The sequence below is a fragment of the Rhincodon typus genome, chromosome 13 (genome assembly GCF_021869965.1).
Source record: "Rhincodon typus isolate 14 chromosome 13, sRhiTyp1.1, whole genome shotgun sequence".
Classification (NCBI taxonomy): Eukaryota; Metazoa; Chordata; class Chondrichthyes; order Orectolobiformes; family Rhincodontidae; genus Rhincodon; species Rhincodon typus.
In genome coordinates, this window is record NC_063344.1 from 50,768,555 (window position 1) to 50,793,015 (window position 24,461).

Sequence of the window (24,461 nt, forward strand, 5' to 3'; positions counted from 1 at the left end):
ATTTTAGATCATTAAATTGTTTAAAGTTTTCAGACTCAATCATTTAATATTTTCAACAAATCCCAACATTTCCGTCTTTTTGAACAGAAGTGTTTGCACAAGATGCTGAAATGCATCTACTTTTCAAAGTAAGTCTTTTACTTTTGAGTATTTTTGCACGAACTTCATTTCCTCATTGATAGTAATACAGGGGTTGTTAAAATATATACACTGCAGTAATATTGTATTAGCCTTTGATCAGAATCCTCTTCTGATATGTAATCCATCATGTTTAGTTTTATTACTGTATGGATTAAATATCTTTTACTGTTTTGAAGCCATGAAGGAATCTAGAATTTATGTCCATATTGGTGTGGGAACTAAGTGCCCTTTCACTTCTAAGCAGTGATATTATAGGTAATAAGATCTAGTTCAACTCCATGTGATACACAGAGAATCATGGATACATAGGCATGAGTTACAAAGCACACACAGTATTGAGGCATTTCGATCATGCCATAAACCACAAGACTGAAGCTGGAACAATTTATCTGAATCATCTGAAATACAAAGTTATGCTAATGTCTTTAACTTTATTTTGGGCCTTTTTAAAATATTTTAACAATATGTTAAAACATATTATTATATTCTTATAATAAGCTCAAAAATCATTACTTCTGTTATAACACCCTGCTTATGACTCTCAATATAAAAAGATGAAGTAAAATAACTCCTTTGTACTTCATCCCTGACTAACTTACTTTTTGTGTAGCTTCCAAAGGCAGCCTTATTGAGTGTCATGTGAAAGCAGTTTTTATGTGTGAAAGGTTAAGAGTCTCAATGACTTCCCAGTCTTAGAGTCCCTGGAGTTTGTTGTTGATAATCTGTTGCCTTCTGATCTGTTTTTTTGAAAGAATGCATACTTTCAAGCTATTGTGCCAAAAATATTACAACACATGATACCCAAATTACAATACTTGGTAGAAGAAGTATATACATTTTCTTTTGCAGTGAACCAGTTACAAATTTAGAGAATGTACTTACAAACCAAACACGACATGGAAAATTTCACTCATGTCTTTCTGCAATAGTTAACAAGTAATAATATCAAAATTTTTACAACTTGCTTCTATCAATCCAAAGAATAATTTGATGAGAAAGAAAACCAATCATTTCCTACCAGTTCTTATGACCAGATATCCTACTTTATTCCTACAATAGGAGTTGCCAGTCTTCAGCAATTGCCCTGTAATTGTGCTGAGAATGTACCTATTTAGGCTACATAGAGAATATCTCTCCCCACCAGCTCTAGAGGTGTGTATCATAACGCACTTGAATATGTGGATTAAAAATATCTACGTTGAGAATATCTCAGAATGCCACTTTAAGACATATTAATTTAAATACAACTTAACCTTATCAATTAAGTATTAAAGTCAGACTGGAGACTACCTTGACCAGCATCAGAGGAGACTGGCTGACACATTAAAATACATCTGATACATATCCTTACTGTAATGTAAAAGCTCTTATAATTGACTTTTTGAAGATGAATAAAATTAACGTCTCATCTCCCAATAATATTGTAAATATTCTTCAACTAGTACATCTTCTGAAGGTGCAGCAAATATTGAAAAACCCTATACAATCTTTGTGTCACAATGCATTGAAACATCAATTTTGCTGTATACTTTTTGATTCTGCTATTGAACAATACTTAAGGCCTCCACTTTTGAAACATTTCAGGCAAGAGTTTTGTCTCTTTTATTCTGGCGGTCATTCATTTATGTGAAAGCAATGTTCTTTAAATTAAAAATCATGTGATAGCAGTGTGAAGTTTACAATGGTTAAGCAGGAGGGGGCATAAATTAAGTCTTTGTCAATTACTCACGCTCTGAACTCAAATGGAAATTTTCTCAACAGGTAGGAAAAATATTTAAAATCTGAGCTTTCAGAGTTATTGAATTTGTCCTTCAAACTTGTTTTGTACATTTCAATTCCAGATTCAACATAGAGTTCTGATATTATTAACCAAATAGACTTTCCCAGTTAATGGACAAATCCAATTTTTTACTGCTGATTGAGTAACTATGTAATTGAAATATTAGTGGTAATTTTGTGCAATGTTGCTGTAACTTGTGTATCATTTGGCCATGGATCAATGAATAAGGAAGAGATTCATTGATGTTTTAAAATAAAATATCGATCAGAATCAAACTGCAGCACTGACTGAATGTGCACCAGTAATGAGCAAACTGCAAACTTTTGAAAATTTGTCCTATTTTTCCATTTTTTGGTTCTGTTTGTCAATTTCTTCATGTTTCCTCTGCCCTTCCAAAATCGTTGCTGGAATGAAATGCTTAAACTATAACTAAAACCAATAAAACAGGTAACTGCAAAAGGTTAAAGAACTTCATATATAACATCAGTAATGTAATATAGAAAATCAAAATATTTCAGAAACTATGAGTAAGTAACTCTAAAGGGAATTTATTTTATTGGATTATGCAGATATCTTGGCAAGTGGCACGTGTCATTTAATCTGGTGGGATAACATAGATGGTCAGACTGAGGAAGAAAAATAAGCAATGGGACCAGGACTCTAAATTCACTGACACACTCTGAAAGGGAGCATTGATCAGAGAATCAGTGGTATACATTACAGCTCAAAAATCTTTTCCAAAAATGGGAACATTGAACTTACCTGACAGGGTAAAAGGGAGTAATCTACAATATAGAACACAGAATAATTATTTTGGAGATAAACGTAGCTAACTAGCTAAAGCCATCAGAAAAGTTAAGTGGCAGTCTTAAAAAAAGGCAAAACAAGATCTTGAATTGCATAGCTGGAGGGTTGAGTTTAAAAGTCTGAGAAAGTGGCAATGAACTTGTTCAAAACAAGGTCTGATCCCTTTCTAGTACAGAAATCATGCAAAATACTGATCATTGTCAATTTTGTGGAAAGAGAGTCTAGCAAAGGGAAACAAAACTGACCCTTGGATTTGTCACCAGAGTTATGTGGAAAAGCTATGCAATGAGGAAATGTGTACACAAGAGACTCTAGCTGAGACTTTCAGTAGACCACAGAAAACTTAATTCTAAAAATATCTTGGGTGTAATCACACAATCCATTAAAAATAACTAAGAAAAGGCTGACAAAGAAAGCAATTGATAGCGTCTTGAAGGAACCCAGAAAAACACAGCATTATAAGAGGGAACCAGCATGGCTTTATGAGTGGGAGATCATGCCTGACAAATCTGTTAGAGTTCTTTGAGGAGATAACAAGCTCTATGGATGGAGGAACACAGTGGATGTTGTTTAATCAGCTTGCAGCAAAGCTTTTGATACAGTGCCACATAGATGACTAGTCCATAAGGACACCCAAAGAAAGTAGAGATTCTCTGAGGATATTTTTAACCCAACTCCAAAAACCAGTTATTGACCAGTTTGGATCTGTTGCCTGTTTTGTATGCTGTCCACTTTTAGATTCCAACACTTTGATGGAAGTAGTGTGAATCTATAAGATGAGAAAAGGAAGATAAAAGTCAGAGTATTGAACATATTACAGTTCCTTGAAGAGGGCATAACTTCACAACTATGGAAAATGAATTATTATATATTTCTATATGATTTTGACCTGTCAAAGTTTATGCTGGCATTAACAGCTTGTAAAGCAATAAAAATATGAAACCGTCAGTGTTGGTGATTAATTCAGGGTAATGGAGAAACACACTCCTGAATACTCTTGTCAGAAATAGTAAATGAAAGGGTTAATTGCTTTTGACCATCAATGATCCAGCAGTAGCTTGACCCTCTTCTTGATGATGAATGGAGGGTTACTGACCCGCATGTGTTTCGCATTAAGGCTGAGCTTTGCTGTGACATCTTCAAGAGCATTTATCAGGATTCCACTGACAGCATGTTCTGTAAATGACAGAAAGCAAATGTGTAAGGGTCAGAAAGGAGTATGTCATCAGCTCCTGTATAATACATTTCTGAATCTAAAAACTGTCAGTAGGTTTTGAAACAAGAATGTTAATTCACTGCAAGAAAATATATTATGTATGAGAAAGATCTTATTTAGCTTGGGAATAATGAAATACGGTATAGGTTTTGCTACCAATTTGATTCTTGAGATGATGCACCCCAGTGGAAGAAGATCGATTATTAATCTGTGAATAAAATATATTTTTTAATGCAGTGCAGTTTTCTGCTTCAGAGGAAAGAGAAATGAAATATAATCGTCCATCAGAAAATTTGATTCACTTAACATGGTCCATGGTTTTCACAGATGGGCTTTGGTATTAAAGGGAGCATTTCTTCACTGACTCAACCAGTTCCAAGGGCTTTTTATGTGCTATCTAGCTGTGAAATATTTTACTGTTTATTCACATCAAATTACTCTTAACGGCTGTGATTTTAATGATGTCAGGAGCAATTTAATTCAACACTTCCTCACAGAATCTGTATGGGCATTGCAATACTGTTTCATTTACTACAAATTAGAAGTTGATTTCACAAATTTTATGCTAACAGCCCTTTGTTTCTCTGTCACCATTAAAATGCTGCTCAGTCTCAACCCTGAATATTATAAAATTGGCACCACCAGAAATGAGTTATGTGATTATTGTAAGCCTTACTTAGATATATATCTAGATACCATATCTAAATATAAAAATGTTTCTCAATTTCACAATCTTCAATTTTTTTTCTGTAAATCACCAACATGCAAAATATTAGCACCAGAAAAGGTGCGTTTTGTTAGAATCAAATAACAGTAATTATTTAATCCACAACACTTTGCATATTAGATTCCAATTTATCAAATAAATGTTTTTAATTTATTTATTTAGTGCTGATTTTAATTGTAGGTTTATAATATGGGTGAAACGGTGACTTGGTACAGGTGGCCCGGTGGCTCAGTGGTTAGCATTGCTGCCGCACAGCACCAGGGACCTGGCTTCAATTCCAGCCTTGGGCAACTGTCTGTGTGGAGTTTGCATATTCTCCCAATGTCTGTACTGGTTTCCTCCCACAGTCCAAAGATGTGCAGGTTAGGTAGTTTAGCCATAGTGTCCAGGGATGTGTAGGTTAGGTGGATTAGCCATGGGAGTTGCAGGGATAGGGAGGAGGGTGAGTCTAGATCAGATGCTCCTCAGAGAGTTGGTGTGGACCTATTGGGCCAAATGGCCTGTTCCACACCATAGGGATTCTATGAATTGCCAAAATGTAAAAAAAGCTATGAAATAGCCTTCCAACAGAAAAGATAATCAGGTGAGGTATAAAATGTACTGATAATGCAAAACAGGTGATTGAGAATTATCACCAAAGTCTAATTTCACACTCTAGATCTTTTCAATAATTTCTTGTCACTTCTGACAAATTCTTTGATTCATAATATTTTATAAATACTGATAATTTTTGTTCCAAGCTGTGAACATGGTCCTTATGTCACTACATATAAGATGTTATGTTTAAAGCAGTTAAACCAAGTGAACAGTGCATAAAAAATGCCTTGTGTGTTTTCAAGGGCAAGAACCAAAAATTTCCATGTTATTTCTTTTAACTAAGTTTTGAAGAGGTACATTGATCTCATGCCTGCCTATTCAGGTCAATGCCAACTTATTTGCAATTGAACAATTTGAATTTTCCAGTTTTCAAATGTAAATGCAAGAGAATCTAACTTGGAGAAAATGAGTGAGAATTTTCTATTTTTTCTCTATTTATATGGAAAATGTTAATATCTTTGTTATTGAAAATCATCTTTTTGTATCTGTTAAACACCATTAATTTACATTGCTATGAAAATTTCCAATTACAGAGATTATGTGATATTTCTCTCCCTGCTCTTTTAATCCATGTATTTTAACTGAGTTAGTGACTGTGCTAAATTAGCAGCTGGCGAGTTTCAGATACTCATGTATCGGTATATTACAGCATAATTTAAGGGCAAGATTTTAGTTTGCAATTTTTGCTGCCTGCATTTAAAAAAAAATCATAGATTCAAAATAAAGTTACATTGTTTCTTCCCAATTAATGTTAATAGTTTAAAAATAAAGGCACGCAACTTACTAAAGTCATAGCAAAGTATTTATGCTGCTTTGTTATAGGTTTACTTATTAAAAATCAGTTAAAACAAAGATCAACACTGATATAGCTGCTCTCTTACCTAGTTTCCTGTTTTGCAAAGATAGAAGGTTGTCACTGATTACTGTAAGTAATCATTTCAATTTACAAGCAAACAAAACTTTTTCGAGTTTGCACTAGATGTTTTCAATCCATCAAAAAACAAATACCTTGTAACCTTCCTTTATGTTTTAAATGCCGTGGTGAAAAATGAGAATTTCAAATGCCTTTTAATTACTTACCTCCACCAGAGATTTCAATGAAGAAAATGAAATTCAGAGAATAAAATCTTCCAATAATTAGAAATTTAAGTTATTTGAATGAGGCAAAAATGTTCTGCACCTGTTAGTGGTGGTGTGGTATTATAATATTCCTAAAATAATTAACATGTTTCTGGAGTGTGTCCAAATTCTAGTTCTCATTCAAACCTACAACCATCTCATTATAGTATTGAACTGTTACTGAGGCACTTATCATAGGCCAGTTGAATAACACAGATCTGATAGGCACATCATATTCCCGATTAATTTTAACACTTGGTGGCAAGTTGTGTAGTTGTTGATTACATTTTCCACGGAGTTGAAGTCATTCAAGGCAGGTTTGTTGATGATGTTGAACACAAGCTTTAAATGTTGGAAAATGTGTCAGGGCAATTATTGCAGAGTGTGGTGACTTAAAATGAGATATTTGATTCTTATAGAAATTACAACAGAGAATGAGGCCATTTGTTCCATCATGTCCTGCCAGGGTGCACTGTTCAGCTAGGTTTCTCTGATCCAATTCCATTATCCTTTTGTTTTATTCTATCCTTTCAAAATATTGTACAAATTTATTTTTAAGTAAAGTCATAGTATGATAGTTTAACTGTCAAAGATAGATAGGTTTGCATGGGCTAAAGCCCAAAGTGTGATGTTTGGCCAGGAAAATATGGGTTTAACCTGTTTGGATGTGAGGGATAAATATCTGTGCAACTGTACAGTAAGTAATTCCAATGTTCAAAGAGTCATTTTGTTGTGAATTTAACTCAACATACTTCCATTACTAACCGACTCACAGGTTTTCTAACTAAGGGCTAAGAAGTGAAATTAAAGATTTAGAAACCTTCAAATGGTAAAACCTACTAGCTGCAGACATGCTTAGGAGAGTGGCTATTGCATCAACAGGACTTCTGAAAGTGTGCTACTAACGTTTGACAGGTGATTTTTAATTTCTTGGAAGTCAGTTCCCTTGTCTTGGACTTCAGTCATTTGGATTGCCAATTACCGGCTGTCACCTTTCACATGGAAGCAACATAATTAGTCGCACATTATTTCACAGGGCAGTGGGGATGGGCGCTCAGAGGCAGCTACAAGGAAACAGAACCTTCAACACAGAATCTAAAAGCAAAGTGTAATATCTTTATAATGCACAAACTCAGACCCTTACTGTAGACTATTGCTGGCATTGCAAATTTCCTGGAACAAAACCAGTTTCCTGATGGACAAGGTGGAAAACTGGCTACCAAGATGGTCATTACTGGAGGGGTGCCCTTAGTGTCAGTTTTTGTCTATCTCCAAAGTTGTGTGGTCCCTTCTCCTCCGCATAACAGCTTATGTAGATGGAGGGAAGAACAATATTTGTGGAGTGTGACTGTGAGGCATGAATGAATGAGCATGACATGAGTGTTAGCTGCCCAGATAAGGATAGAAGGAAATGCCTAGAAAAAGAGGAGTGAGAGTATCTGCGAGGTGCACTAGGTTTGGCGAGTACTGTACAGGGGATTACTGGAAAAAGCAAATGAGTATGGAGCTTTGGCAGCTAAAAGTGCTACTCCATTCACCTTTCAAATCCTTCAACGTCCTGAATTCTTTCAGTGCATTGTCTTCAGGTTTGAAGGACGACAGTTCCACTGCTTACTTCCTTGGCTGCTTCCATTCTTATCTGCTTGGTTGGGCAGGTTTGGTTTTTCCATCTTTGTCAAACACCTGCTCACTTCAGTTCCTCAGATCCTGCAGCAGGATCTCCAGGTAAGAGTGAAAGACAGGAATGTGGACTTCCTAGGTTTCCTTTTGTCACAGACATAACTTATCTGTTCTCTTTAGTACTAGTGAAGTATGTTTGTCTGTGAGAGGTTTATGTTTTCTTACTCTGAGTGTGGATCTCCAGTTAATTTACTAAAGCAGCAAACTTTTATGAGTTTAAAACAACAAAAGTTATTTACTTATCTCACACTTATCCTGAAAATAGTGCAACATTTCCATTACCAATCTCATATATCCTCTTTCATGCACAAAGATTATGTACAGATAAAGGTAGTTTATTGTTATAGCTTACAAATATTTTGACTCTTTTATGACAAGCCTCTGATTTCACAGATAAAGTTAAAGTTTGAAAGTTGAAATGTGGGTCTTGTAAAGTGAAGGATTCTCAGCAGGCTGTGAAATCTCTTGTCAGGTATATAAGAGGTTCGTTCTCAGGTGAAGTCTAAATTAGAACAGGGTTCGGGATCCTTCTCATGGTTAGTATTTCCTACTTGCAAAGTAATGCTGATAATTACCTTGGCTACTTTGATGACTTGCAACACATTTAATCTTTTTTCTGGTGACTCTATCTATAAACAGTTCTTGCTGATTTTAAAAGTGGGCAAAAATCATGGTGGTTTCATCATGTAATGTTTTACAAATTCAAAGTCCTTTTTCAAATAAGGCAAGTGGTAACATTGATTTTGCATCTTGTGATGTTGTTTAACACTTGGATAATTTGAGATATTCAGTGTCTTTGTGTTTGATCAATGCATTCAATTTAATGAGTATACTCTTTAGATTGGTTTCAGGTACATAACTGATTCATATAAGTCTTGAACATATATTTTGTTCCCTTTTGAGACGGGACTGGTTTGACCAGAAAAGAAGTTAATTGGCTTTCTTTTGTAACCTTTCACGTCCAGTTTTAAAGATAAAAATTGACTGACTGTTCATAATATTAGGGCATGACACTTTCCATTGCATTGGTAGTTGACGCCTTAGGAATTAAAATAGATTTCAACCATTTTGACCTATTATGGGATACATTTAACTGTGGAAAATAGTTTTTGGCAAATTTAGTGAGTCACCCTAACTATCCTGTCTGGTGGAGACACTCAGAAGTAGAATCCTAAGCTATGGTTGAGTTAGGGAACCATGCCAAAGCAGGCTGATAGAACAACCTGGTTCCCACCTCACACCCGAGCCCCCATTTCATTACGTATGGGTTTGTTTCAATCCAATGTGACATATTGGGTAGAAATACCTTCCCTGGTGTTGTATGGGTAATGGCAAAAAAAAAAGGGAAATCCAGCGTGAATGAGAAATCTATTCTCACTGGAAAAAATGCTCCTGATTTTCCCCTCAAGCCCATAAATGGTGAACTCAGAATCTTACCATCTTCAGTGTTGATCACCTTATTTTCATGTATTTGGATCTTCTTAAAATTCCAACTTGCCTTATTTATGTGCCACTTCCAACTTCCCTCGTTATCACTGAGAAACCTTGATGCAATAGAGCAGGTACCTGGTGGCTGTAATTCTTCAAAAGTTTGTCCCATCAGCAACTCCTTACAGAACAACATCCCTGCATTCTCCTTGACCTTCTATCCATACAAGTTGAAGTCTGCTGACCACCACACCATATCATGCTTGTTCTCAGACCAACTCAGACACAATTTCAGCTCTTCAACATTATAATTTGGAGCTCAGGGACACCTACGACGTGCATGCTTCTGCCAGGTCACTTTACAGGCATGGACAAATATTCAGTTCCTAGCTCTCGAACACATTACTGTTCACTTGGAGGCTGCCAGCATCTGTGTACTTTTCATTGCTTTCTTAGCACCAATCACTAATTTCAGGATTGACTTGCAGGCTTTGCGTGGCTCACATTGGTTTCTTACTGAATGTCGTCTTTAATGTTCAGTTACAGGCAGCCACTTTCTGTGGAGGCAGGCAGCTTGTGACAGTGGGTAGCTCTGAACAGTCAACCTATCAGTCAGATAGAGTTTGGACATGTTGCTCTGTGGCTCCATGCTACGTGAGCGTTAAACCTGCCAGCAGTTTATGTGGCAAAAAGCATTGCATGTCCCTCAAGCGAATGGAGATGTGGAAAAGTCAAGAAAGATGAGATCTTAGTCGGGTGAACAGGGACTACAGTCAGTCAGGGGTGCTGGCAAAGTCAATTACAGGAGTTGTCCAATTGCATTACAGTCAGGCACTTGATGCCACCAGAATTTGGGGATCTGTGACCTTGTCAGTCCTCGGATTTTGCCATAGTCAGCTCTCTGTGCTGCAAAATGTTCCTTTTCACCAGACACAGCACTGATCTGGGCTGCAGTCTATGTCCAGGCTGGCAGGGTCTGGTGCTGTGGCCTTCTGCAGTGATCAGCTGGACAAAGGACTGCCCTCCTCTCTGGCAACACCTCCAAATCCCTGTCCATGGGAGTGGGGGAGTAAGCGCCATGTGTTTGGTAACTACTGTCAAGCACCACAGTATAACAACCAGTTCCTGGCTTATGCATCTGAAATGATACACCGTTACTTTAAATATGATGTCAAAGGGTTCAAAGCTGGAGGGTCCCAGAACTGGTGAGTGTTACTGCACAACTCCCTCAGAGAGCCACTCAAAAGCCTTGCTGTACAACAAATGACGTGAAGAGTGGAAGATTAGGTGAGAAAAGTCACTTTGAGAGATGGTGGCCCGGATGCCATGAATTTCACTCGATTAAACACTTTAAACTGAGAAATAGGAAAATTCTATCCACTGTCTCTGGCTGATAGCCTCATGTGGTAAAATGTTCCATGTTCTTTGTGAAAAAGTAGTGCTGTTAACTTCTCTTTTCATGTTTCAAGGAAGCATCCAGCCTACACACGTTTGTTACGAATTCATCAGCTAGTTAAAGCTTTCAGTTAGTCAGTCACTGTTTACCTTTTACAAACAGTTTATTATTTTGAAAACCTTTACTGGATTCCCTTGGAAGTCCACTGTTCTAGTTAAAATAGGCATTTACTTATATGCCTTTCCTCATAGATATAGTTTCTCATTCCTCGTCTACTTTTTTATAACTCATTGCTGTATCTTTTCCATTGCTCATGTAGTCTTCCTTTAAAATGGGTTCCCATAAATGAAAGCAGTACACAACTATAGTTGAATTAATTTTTGTGAAAATTCAATGTAATTTCGTTGCTTTTATGTTAATTGATCCTAAATGTAAAACCTAGAAGACCAGTTGCTTTTTTATAATCTGGTTATCTTTGCATTATTATCTTTAAACATCAGTATTTCTATAATTTTCTGTTCTTCCTCTATGTTAAAAAAGTCATTTTAAATACACTTCATTCCACTATATTGTTTCCCTAAATGTATTGTTGATGATTACTTTGCATTAAAATGGATCTGCTGTTTCTCTGGCCACTTTGCTAATTTGCACATATCCTCCTGTACTTTCCTCACAATTTGCCATGCTGTTATGTTGGTATAAACAGTAGACTTGAATTTCATTTCTCCTTTTTCCAACTCATTTATATAAATGGAAAACATAGAGATTCTAATGCAGAGCCTGGAGGCACAGATATACCAGTCCAACTTAAAAGTCAATATTCCCCATATCTCTTGTTTCTTTCCCCAATGGCTACATTCTCTATGTTATCATTCACCATAATTTTGATGCCAAGTATCTTATGTTACGTTTTAAGTGGTGTTTAGTCTTTATTGTCTCCATGTTGAATATCACCTGTGCAGAAAAGCTTCCATACAACATACAGAATCTCTCTCATTTTCATTGCATGTGTGCATTACCTGCTGCTATCATCTGCGTTACCATCCAGAACTAGATCTGTGACCACATCCTTCCTTATTGCATACATGATATAGTGATTAGAATAACAATCCTGTATTCCATGACTATCTCTCTAGTTTGGCCAAAACTTTGTATTATTTCAGTCCATCTGGATATCTAAAATCTAATTTGTCCAAACAGCAATATCTGTTTTACTTATTTATCAATACACCATATTTAACAATTGGATAATTTGTTGGTATAATAAATAAAAACTCTATGATACAGAATACAAACCTAATAACTAGCTAGTTGTTTAATGTAAAAATATATTTCACAACCATAATGTACACAAAATAAAATCCAATATGTAATACACATTTTTTAAAAGATTATTAGTGTGAACATTAGTTTTCAAATGTTATCTTGGCAGATACTAAGCATTGTAGCATTTACTTTTACTTATGTAATTTTGTCACATGCTGAACTGGAAGTAATTGCCTACACTGATCTATATTTCATGTTAACAACTTTCCTCCTTAGATTTATTGACACATATCCCTTTTTTTGTATAGATGGTATTTTGACTTATTCCCAACAGGTACACATCCAAATTATGTAACAACCATAATGGATATATTAAAAATGTAAAATGATACAATGCTTAAAAAAAAACCCTTTTCCTGCTGTGTTGTACAGTCATAGTTCATTGTGATTTTTAAATATGAAAATATTATGAAAGTTGAAGATTGAGACCATATGAGAAGAAGAGAGCAAAATACTTAAACATCACAGATAAGAAAATGGAAAATTCGTTTTTTTTCAAGAAACTCATTTGGATGCACTGGTGCACCATCAGATACGTATATTCTAAATTTAAAGCCACAGAGCAGATTCCATTTCATTCTTCAGATTTACACAGATCTCAAGCCCTTAGAAGTTCTGTTACAAACTGGAGACAAAATAATGAGGTATCAGGTACCTTAAAAAATCCACAAAAATTTAAAGTTGACAAAATCACAGAATTGTAAAGAAATGTATGCCATGTGAGTCCGTAGTAAATATATATGTTAACATCAAAGTATTCTACTGCTCTGCCAGAGATGATGAGAATCATATCTGGGGTCCAGTGATAGTTGATCTTGGTTAGTCAACTGCACCTTAAGGTTGTATTTATTGTATTGACTAAGATTCTTTAAGTTTCATATTGGTAATCTTCATCTGACTTATATAATTTGAATATGGTCTTTTTCTTCTGGTTATTGACCTAGCCAGTAGCAGCTGGAATAAGTTTGCATAGATGATCAATTTTGGGAACCATGACGACAAATATTAAAGTTCATATGCTGGGAGCAGTTTGTGATGTTTTCAAGTTTGTTTGCTTATTTACTTTAAGCCAGCTGTAAGGGCCAGTTGAAAACATTGCCCAGGAAAAGGGAAACTGTATATTTCATCTTTGGTGTTATCAGTGTTTAAACAGTTTTAGGTCAATTGTACATTAGGAAAAGTTATGATGCTCATTAGAAGAGCTGCATAGTTCAGTTTTCAGGTGTTTCCCCTTGTTATAATGAAAGTTTGAATATAATTAAGTCAAATGTTTAAAAGTAATGCTTATACCATTTCAGCTTTTACTGCTTTGCCTTCTAGCATTCTGTACAGATGTAGCATTAAGACTTCTGCAGTGCAACTTCCTGAAAGTGAACATGATACAGTGAAGTTCCATTTAGAATAAAACAATTTCAGTTTTAGTCACTATTTAAATAAATTTGGAGGTACATCTGTAATTATAACAAAGTGATTATTTACCACAGTAGAGCTAAATCTCCATTGTTAGCTGATAAAGCGAAGTTAATGTATTTCACAGATCAATGGAAACTAGTGCCTACAATCTTATATAATCTTTACTCTTATTCAGTCTTATGCTATATGTTGAAGACATACTGTAGCTACTTTTTTTTCATTTCAAACAATAGTGTGTTCAGGGAGGTAAAATTATGTTGTTCTATTCTACTGTAGAAGAATAGAAGAAAAATGTGAATGCGTGTACTGACTGTCGCTGTCAGTATAATTTCCAATGATTTGGAAAAGTTGACAAGACAGTGAGCTTCAGAAATAAAATTATAATCGGAAGCTAGATGATATATTTTACATACATACTGTGAGTTAGAATCATCTTTCACAAGCACAAATTAAACCAAAAATTAAATACAACTGTGGGTTGCTAGAAAAATATTACCTATGTGCATAGAACGGCATGATTTATTGTGATTTTAGTATAGTTAAAGCATTTACAGACACATTTTATGAACATTCATTCCAGTTCATCCACAGGATGAACTTTCTTGGTCTGTATGTGTGTTACAAATGCAGTCGATTTTAGTTTAAGCTGAGAATCTAAAATAGACATTGATTCAACGTTGTAACAGGCCATAATCCCAGGAGTTACTCCTGGTTGGCAGCTATGCTATACTCAGAATTGCTGAGTCAGTGGATGACCACCTAATTAACACTGGGCCAGGAGGCAGGAGATGCAGCAACTCTCTGTGCTTTGTTTGCTACCTGACACGTTACAGATCGATAAATAGACCATTTGCAGGGAAGGCCATGTCATATTGTTTCCAAACACTGGTGAATTATTGGATACCTCTGCTGAACTTAAACTGAAATTATGTTGGAGAAAACCTGTAAATTTTGGGGGCCAATGTTCTTTGATACTGTGCTTTAGGACAACTATGGAGTGGTGTGAGCAGAGACGCACAATTAGACTTAACTGCTCATGAGATTGTTACTTACTAAGACAAGCCGATCGTAGTCTAGTTTTTTTCGAAATATAAAAAAAGGAGGCTGTGATCGTGTTAATATTTTTATTCGCACACTAAAACTCTAGAGAAACTACAGTTCCCAAAGTTTCAACATAATGGTACTATAAAGTATAGATCAATCTCACGTGGAGATGTTCACTGTAACCGAACCTGAATTGGTTACTGTCTTCAGTTTGTTAAGGGTCAGTAAGCAGTGTTCACTTGCTTGTTGATCTGAAATGTTGAATAAATTTATATAAACAATAGTTCTTTGGAGCCAAAACCCCTATGGTTTCTGTTGAAGATAAATTTAGTGTGACATAATAGGTAAACTAGGAGTTGACTCTTAGCTTTTTGTAACAGCTAAAGTTCTGCCTGCATTTCCCTTGTGCACTATTTATAGAACTTACTAAAAAGAAAGACTGGTTTTGCTAATGTTTTTAATGTTGAGCTCATACTACCCATGCAGCCACAGGTAAACAATAATGAAGAGGCTCAAATGCAACATGAAACTGTTTTCAATAAAAGCACAGGCTATTTATGCCAGAAATGTGAACACTTTTGCAATTGGAATATATGTTGAGAGTATGTGCATCAAAGATCGATGTAATTCATTTCCACTCATAAAGATTCAATCTCATTATTTCCTCAGTAATATGACTTAAGAAGTACATAATACATTTCCAGGATTTCAGTCAGAATGTTACACAAGCAGATCATAAAAATGCTAGTGATTTAAAAATGATCTGAGGTTAAATTGCCATAAAATTGAAAAGTAATACAGTCTTTCAACTTTTGAGAAGGGTTTAGTTTCATTCTCGTTCATTATAATTTTCATTATGAATTTATGAATTCAATCTCAATGTTTAATACCAAGTTAAATTAATTTTTGTCATCTTAGCTTTGTTCCCTGTGGACGTTAGTGTATGGAATAAAATGGTGCTTTTTTAGTAATCTCATCTGAGAGAGGCCAGAGGTTGAAAATGTTGGAAAGGTTCTTTTTCAGAGAGAAGTAGTAATGACTGCACTGTTGATTGAATGCCAATTCACATACATACTTATTTTGTCTGTACCTTGCTTCATAAGCTTAGTAAAATTCAAAACTGAAAATTGTCAATTCTCCAGGAAATTCATCTTTTACTCTTGGGCATTCCAAGAATCATCTGTTTATGGATGGAACAACCCTGGTACCACAGGCAGGGGGTGGATGCTATAGACTAGTCTTGCTTTCATTCAGTCCTTGCAGTATGAATTGCTGCAGACTAGTTCTGCCCTTCCTGTAACTCCATGCTTTAAGTGAGAAGGTCACATTGAAATACCTTAACTGACACACTGTGCCTTGAGGCGACTTTCTTTTTCTTGTTCTCAAAGAACCATGCAGAAATTACTAAAATCTAATTATTTTGCTGTTAATCAACTGCAGGTTGATTCCTGGAGCATTCTTATCAGCAGTAAACCACTCAGGGCTGAAAATGTTACTCAACAGACATGTAGGGGTTTATCACAAACATTTGTAAAAAAAAAATTGATTTCACTGAATTTTTATGCTAAAATATTATTGGAAATCAATGTACGTGGTTAATAGATTCCATTGTCAACATGTATTTGAAATGGCTCTTATTGCTTGATGCTTAATCAGTGATAATATTGCAGCAGTTCGACCACTATCTAAAACTCACAAAGGTAGCATTTAATCCTAATTTTTTATGATTGGATTGGATAATATTCTGCTCGAAATCACTGATATGAGTTTTCAAAATAATCCAAGTCAATCTTTTAGAATTAAAAGTCTTGTGACACCTCAACAAATGAAGCTTCCAAATGTATTCAAGCAAAGCCAAATATAAGACATGTTATTCAGTTCCAGAACATATAAAGTAATTTCTATCTCCCCACATGTTCACGTCCAAAAGGAGCTGACTCAAGCTCCACTGTAGTTTCACAGGTGCCACCATCCTTTAGTACCTTATCCAAATTGCCATTCTGTACTTGTGAACCTAGACTATGAATGCTAAAAAGTTGTAAACTTTTGATTAGATTATAGTTGAATTTTACCTTGTGCTACACAGTACACTGGGTGGATACTTCTTTTCAAAGTATATTCAAGCAGCACAGGGGTCAGGCAATGACTAACCATCACAACAGAGAATCTCATCTCCCCTTTTTAGCATTCAGTGTCACTGATATTAGCTAATCCCCCTAACCTCAACAACCTGAAGGTCCTCATTGACCACCAACTTAACTGGATCTGCTACATATACATGCTGTGGTTACAACAGCAGGTCTGAGGCTAGGAATTCTGCAACAAGTGACTCACTTCCTGACTTTCCACAACTGCTAAAAGACACAAATTTGAAGTGTGATGAAACAGTCTCTACTTACAAGGACAATTGCAGTCTCAACAACACCAAATAAACTTGACACTATGACTACTTTTCTGAAGAAGGGTCTAGGCCCGAAACGTCAGCCTTCCTGCTCCTCTGATGCTGCTTGGCCTGCTGTGTTCATCCAGTTCTACACCTTGTTATCTCTACTATGACAAAACAGGCAGCTTGATTGGTACCCCATCCATCATTTCAAACATTTTACTGACCCTGCTGTATCTGCCATGTGTCCCACCTACAAGATGCACAGCAGCAAATCACCAAGGCTGCTGAGAGAGCCAAGAACATCATATGCATGGGAACACCACCACTTCCAAGCTTTCCTTCATGTCACATACAATCCAAACTTGGAATTATATCACTGTTCCTGCATTGTTGCTAAATCAAAATTCTGGAACTTCTGTCAAACAAGATTTTTGGGTAGCTTTACCACATCAACTTAGGTGGTTTAAGATAAGAACATAAGAACCAGGAGCAGGAGTAGGCCATCTGGCCCCTTGAGCCTGCTCCACCATTCAATAAGATATTTTCATGGTTGCAGTTCCACTTACCCACCCTCTCACCATAACCCTTAATTTCTTTACTGTTCAAAAAATTATCTATCTTAACTTTAAAAACATTCAATGAGGAAGCCTCAACTACTTCACTGGGCAGGGAATCCCACAGATTCACAACCCTTTGGGTGAAGAAGTTCCACCTTAATTCAGTCCTAAATCTGCTCCCCCTAATTTTGAGGCTATGCCCTCTTGTTCTAGTTTCACCCGTCAGAGGAAAAAAGCCTTCCTGCTTCTATCTTATCTATTCTCTTCATAATTTTATATGTTTCTATTAGATCCCCTCCTCATCCTTCTAAATTCCAATGAATTTAATCTCAGTCTACTCAGTCTTTCCTCATAAGCCAACCCTCTCAATTCTGGAATCAACCTGGTGAATGTCCTCTGCACCCCCTCCAGTGCCAGTACATTCTTTCTCAAGTAAGGAGCCAAAACTGCACACAGTACTCCAAGTGTGGCCTCACTAGCACCCTATACAGCTGCAACATAACCTCCCTGCTATTAAACTCAATCCCTCTAGCAACGAAGGATAAAATTCCATTTACAGCTCATAGCCACCTTCTCAGTAAATAAATTGGAAATAAATCCTCACTTTTCCTCCTATGCTTATATCACAGATAGAATATAAAGAACGGATCAATGAATGACGATAATGTCAAGGTAACAGGTTAAAATTTTTCTGCCCCCTGACTAGTCCTGCAACCCCTACTAACCTGTCTATTCCAGCTCACAGTAGACAATTATAGCACATAGTTTCCCTGCTGAGATCAGTTAATAAAACGAACAGCAATGATCAAATCTGCAGGACTCAGTACTGTGCTGGGCAGTACATTTATCTAATAAGCCTCAGGCAATACTAAAGCATCAACCACTAAAATAATTAAAATTTAAGAGTGCTAAATCAACTTCAGGGGATGTCATCCTATGTTATAAGTAAAATTCTCATTAAGCATTGAATTTCAACATATAAAGTCAACCCCCACTGACCGCTAATTTGGCACCTAGACTCCAATGTGACACTTAAATACACAATCTTTGTCTGAACATCAAAGTTTTCAATTTATTTTCTCTCATTTTAATCCCCTTCAAACTAAATATAGTTAATCCAGTATCAAAACTGTGCCTATAGGGATTGGTGCAATTTAAAATTTCAATCAGTTTTGTCCAAATACATAATTTTGCTCAACACTCTTTGTCACATTTTCTTTAATTGAGCAATTTGATTGTACAAAGATTTTGGTTTAAAAAATATTCTATAATTTTCAAAATGTCAAGTGCACATATTTTGACCTAACTGTACTAATTTGGAAACAGACCATTTTAACATTTAATCTGTTGAGTTTACAGTAAGTTATCTAAATGTCCATGGTGTTTTTTTTATGCTGGAGCATTAAGGAACAACTTACACAAAGTGGAGATTCTGTTGCAAAATTTTCCTTACAACTTTTTTCTGTTCTGATAATGTTGAAGAATGATTAGCACTTATACATTGCATTAGTGGACATTCAGGGTCATAGAATGACTTTTAAGCAACAGGAAGCTTTAAAATATTTAATCCTTTCACTGGCATTCCTCCAAATATATTAAGATTTTGCCTGTGGATAAATCCATACAATTGAAAGAATACCACAACGCCTTGGGTTATAGTAGAGTGTATCGAGTTCCTCTTCAGAAAAAGTCGAATTGTTCCTTCTGAAGCTTAAAAAAACTTACTCTCAATTAAAATTATTCTTATGAGGATTTCACCTTTACAATGTTATTTAATCCTAAAATTGGTCCAAAGATGTAAATTGCTTTTGACAGGAAATTACTCGTCAGTAGACTGCCCTGTACCTGTGTGTAAACTGCTGCTTTTTATGTTTGTGGAAGGTGATACTGCACAAATTTAAAGCAAAGAAACACTCCATTGTTACCTTTCAAAAGTTTTCCGAAATCTATAGGAGCCCATTTAGTTTTGTGTCTAAAGTTGTACCTCAAACTAAGGAATTTTTTAAAAATGCAAATTTAAAGCATTGCTTTCTAAAATCAGCAATTTGAATGACAGAAGTTGACCTTAAATACAAACCAATCAGATATTTTCCAGCAGTCTTTTTTAAGTTATCAACATCTGGAAAATATAGAAACATTCGGTTGGTTGAAGTGGAGATTTTCCCTTGCTCTGTTGATTTGGGATTGGGTTGGGGAGAAAGGTTGATAAGGTGACGGTGTGGAGAAGTCAAATCCAGAAGTTTGATATGCCGGCTAGTCTTTTCCTGACCTTCACTTTTGTGTGTTTGTGTGTACTTCTACTTCCTGGCATAGTGACATGGATTCCTGCCAAAACTCTAAGTCATTCATTGGCAACCATTCTCATTTTTCTACATGGTCCACATGACAATATAAAGAAGACCAGAAATGTACAAAAAAAATTGTAGGACCCAGCTCATTCTTTTCATATTGATTCAATTTCTGCCATTGTTTGAATAGAGTCGGCTGAATTTTCTTAGTCTACTATTATAGGATTTGGGTTACAAGGCTGTGAAGAATATGCCAACTCACTTACTGAAGACCTTTAATGGATATGGGATTAGGTCAACATAGAGAGCTAACATACCGTTGCTAATTTTTGCAGAATTCACGATAGGACTGTAAAGACTATTGCCAGGTTTCAAATGGAGCAGTGGTGGCAAGAATGGTAGGCAAGAGTAAAGTGTCTGGATTCCAGGATGTTCTTCTTGACTTTTACATACAAGGTGCTGGGAAAGGACACTCAGCAATTGTCTTGGTGAAGGTTGGCAATGGAGAGAAGTCACGTTGGAACAACTTAATACTGATTTTTTTCTCAATGTTTCAATCATTTGTCTACCTGATTTGAGGCAGTATACTGTAGGAAAACCAACCACAATGTCGAGCTTCATCCAGTCCCTTAATCAAATCAGCTACACAAGAACCCAGAGCAGGAGTAGGCATTTCAGCCCCTCGAACCTGCTCTGCCATTTGAAACAATCATGGCTGATCTCATCTCAACCTCGACTCCAGTTTTCTGCCCACTGTCCATGACCTTTCAACACATTGGTAATTAAAAATCTGTCTATCTCTTCCTTAAATTTACTGAATATCCCAGCATCCACCACATTCTGGGATATTGATTTCACAGATTCATGACCCTTTGAGGGATGTAATTTCTCCTCATCTCTGTTTTACATCTGCTACCCCTTATCCTAAAACTTCCACAAGTTGTTTTTACCTCATAGTTTCTTTAAATTAGAAATTGAATCTCATTGTCCCTTTCTCATAATTTGAACTAGAAGTGGAGTATATGATGAAAACCTACCTTCAGATTACTGCAATATGTTCTGTAATTTGTATTGTGCTCATATTGCAGGATCCATGGAGTGCTAAACAAGCTTGTAACCTTAACCTTCAGGGTCATAAACCTGATGCATAATTATATGTGAGAGCAGTTTTCAAAGTACTCTACAATTGTTAAACCATGAGGCATATGCAAATAAAATAGATGTTTCACATTGGTATGTTATTAACAGTGCTATTTTTCATTTCTGCAGGTAATGGGTCTCCTGGCAAATCCTGGTGGTGTTCCACACCAACCACAAACTGACTATGCTCTATCACCACTAACTGGAGGTCTGGAACCTTCCACTTCAGTTTCCGCCAGCTGTAGTCAGCGGCTGGATCCTATGAAACCTCTTGACAGCTTACCCACCACTCAATCATATTGCCCATCAACTTATAGCTCCTCAGGTTACAGCATGGATCCAGTTGCAGGATACCAGTATGGACAATATGGGCAAAGTAAGTGCCATGTAAATCTAAGCAATACGTTTACCTATAAAAATGCTTACCCACCCCATCCTTCATCAATTTGTATAAAAATGTGTGACTCAGTGTACAAACTTTGATGAATGTAAAATTCAGTATAACTTACTAGTCTTGTATACAAATATGTTTTGAAATAATTGCAAAATAAATTGTTCATTTAGTATGTTTTGGCACACAGTGCAACATCCTAGCCACATGCGCAAAGTGAACATGCAGATGTTAATAAGAAAATGTTAGTCTTCAGTCAACATTTTAAGATGTTTTGAAGGAACCATGACAAGGGGAAGGATCAATATCACCTTCAAGAAATTTCAGAATTAAATTATATTAAATTTGAGAAAGAAAAGTTGGCGTTTTTCTGTACTATGTAGTTGTGTTAAACTGAAATGCCTCACCCTGCATTAGGATAGCATACTAAACATTGGAAGTTTCTGTATTTTGGCCGGATTTCGTTCAACTTTTTTCCCCTTTAGTTCTAATAGGCTGCCAAAAATCTGGTGCTGTAGAAATACTTAACCTCATGGCTGTAAATGTCTGCCTTCATAGCATGCAGCCAGATGATTCTATATTTCTTACACTAGCTGGGCTTTGGCTTTAATTAATAAATAAAAAACATTGCTGTTTAATTATTTAAAGGCTGTACTTTAATCGTTTTAAACCAGTTATTTTTTTAAAAAAGAAATATTTGCTTTTAACTATCCTAACTAAAGCTTAGTCAACATTGCTGCTGCATTATTTCCTACATACATGACACAATATTTGTTCTTCCCTGCTGTGCCATCCAAAATTTCTCCCCATTATTTTCAATCTCAATTTTTATTGGAATAGAAATTTGTTAAGTCATATCGTAATTTACTTCAGAAACACTCGTTTTATTCATGATTCAATGCAGAGAATGAAATCTCCCTGATTCTTTATTAATGCGCTATTTAATGCATTCAATCAAATTCAATGTATGTTATTTGGCCAATCACCAATTTCTTTAACATCGACAGGTCTAAAGTGCCATTAAAAAAAACAGAAGAAAGTTGCAAGACCACATTAGCTAGTGAGCAGAGTAGAGTTTCAACCTGCGAATTGTTTTGCACATCATACTTACTTTATACTTACGAAGGCTTAAAGATGTTGCAAATGATAAGATCACATTAATTGAAAATTTTTCTTCCTAGGCAACCGAGAATCCAAATAAATCTGTTATTGTGATTACAGAGGCACTGTTGGTTCGAAAAGGAAAGTTAGGACAAAAGAAATAAAAGTTTATTTTGGGAAGAAGAAGCTTCATAGTATTGAGCTCACTGGAAAGGCAACAAATTGGGCTAAATTGATCAGATAATGCGTACAAAATATCCTCAAAAATATATTGCCATGCACTTAAAAGTTTTTGCCTATTTCTAATAAAACAGTTTTGTTGACAGGCTGAGTTAAAGTACTACATATAATTATTTTCAGTGCAGTCAGCAGCATCTTGATATGATTAATTGCTGAGACCTAATATATGTTTGCCATTTATGTAGAACCTAAGGCCAAGGTCTGTCAAAAAATAAAACAGCCACTGGAATGTCACTATTAAAAACACATGTTCCGATAAAACCCAAATCAGGCATCATCTTGGACAATATTCCTGGATCCGTGTGGTACTGTCAAACTTGTCCTAATATAAACGAAGTAACCCACATAGTTTTGGCAGGTCATGATTAGCCCTGACAACATTGTACCTGCATTTGACATGGCCCCTTGCAACGATGTTGTCACAAGAAGAATTCCTAAGTTTCTTTTACTTCCATTACAGGTGCCTTTCATTATCTGAAGCCAGATATAGCATGAGTGAAAATTTCCATAAAAAGTTGAAACGAGCCTTGTTCTGGACCCACAAACATAATGGGACTATGGTACCCACAACGGTTGGATTCCCCAGAAACAAGCCAAATCTTGTCTTTTTTTGATAATAGTTTTCATTTGTGATCAAAGGAAGAGTCCCTTGTTCTAAGTTTTGGTATAAATATTACTTCTGTTGCCTTAGACGTTGGCTCTTCTATTTAGAGAAGAAGGAGAAAATTAATTCTCACTCGTGGCCCTCAGAGATGATTCAGGATTTGTGGCAAGCTTTCAGTAAATGATGAGTAAGAAATCTTTCCAACTTATTGCCACTATAATGGAATAGTGTGAATTTCTCAAGCATTCAATATTATATATATATTTGTGTAATTTGATCAGAATTATAGCGAAATACTGATTTATAATTTTATTGGTGACTATTAATTCTTGCGAGCCTTCCTAGGGACCATTCTCAGAAAACAAAAGCAATTCTGCTTAAAAACATCATGTTCATTTAAATGTGAATGACATGGCTTGTGCAATCAAATCCAAAATATAGTAGCCGTCTACTGCGTTAACTTTTATTTACTGGTTACCTGTGTATCAAAACGTACTTGTTTGTTCAACAACAGCTCATTGATTCTCATTAAATTGTGATACGCTCCCTTTGGCTTATCTCCAAAATTAACTTTAAGGGCACACTTCACTGATCATTTGAAGAATTGTTTGCCATGTTTATAGATGAAATGAGTACAATGGAAATATTTTGAAATAGCAGTCAATGACAAAACAGCATCGAAACAAACAGCTTTTCATTCCTTTTAAATCTAAATGCTTTCCATGACAGCCATTCTACTTTCTGCCTCCGCCAATGACACATCAAAATGATTAGGATAAAGGACCAAGGTAACATGAAGGGAGGTTTTTGTTTAGTCAGAAATAAATGGGGCTGTTTAAAAGTTCCATAATTAGGTAAATGACCAAAATGTATTCAATGCAGAAAGAACAAAAGCAACCAACTAACTCCACCTTTAGTGATGAAACAGCAATGTGCAATATTATGTACTTCTGTGATAGTAGGAACTGCAGATGCTGGAGAATCCGAGACAGTAAGGTGCAGGGCTGGATGAACACAGCAGGCCAAGCAGCATCATAGGAGCAGAGAGGCTGACTTTTCGGGCCTAGACCCTTCATCAGA

At 35.9% G+C, this 24,461-nt stretch overlaps 1 protein-coding gene and 1 long non-coding RNA gene across 12 annotated transcripts in view; one reads left to right on the plus strand and one right to left on the minus strand.

Moving 5' to 3' along the window:
• pax3b (paired box 3b) overlaps positions 1-23,272 on the plus strand; it is an 88,750-nt gene extending 65,478 nt beyond the window's left edge. For 6 of the 11 annotated variants that reach the window (XM_048604284.1, XM_048604288.1, XM_048604285.1 and 3 more), the window contains one exon: positions 21,175-21,726. In XM_048604284.1, coding sequence (XP_048460241.1) covers positions 21,175-21,528 — 354 coding nt within the window. In that variant the 3' untranslated portion in view covers positions 21,529-21,726. Of the gene's footprint in view, positions 1-21,174; positions 21,727-23,237 lie in introns of those variants that run through there. The other 5 variants (XM_020532242.1, XM_020532244.1, XM_020532245.1 and 2 more) reach the window with 1 other exon arrangement.
• The window catches only part of LOC125484754, a 29,886-nt gene that overhangs the window by 154 nt on the left and 5,271 nt on the right, over positions 1-24,461 (minus strand). Inside the window, exon 2 of the long non-coding RNA XR_007263568.1 lies at positions 3,825-3,904. This is a non-coding gene — a long non-coding RNA (uncharacterized LOC125484754). The remainder of the gene's footprint in view (positions 1-3,824; positions 3,905-24,461) is intronic.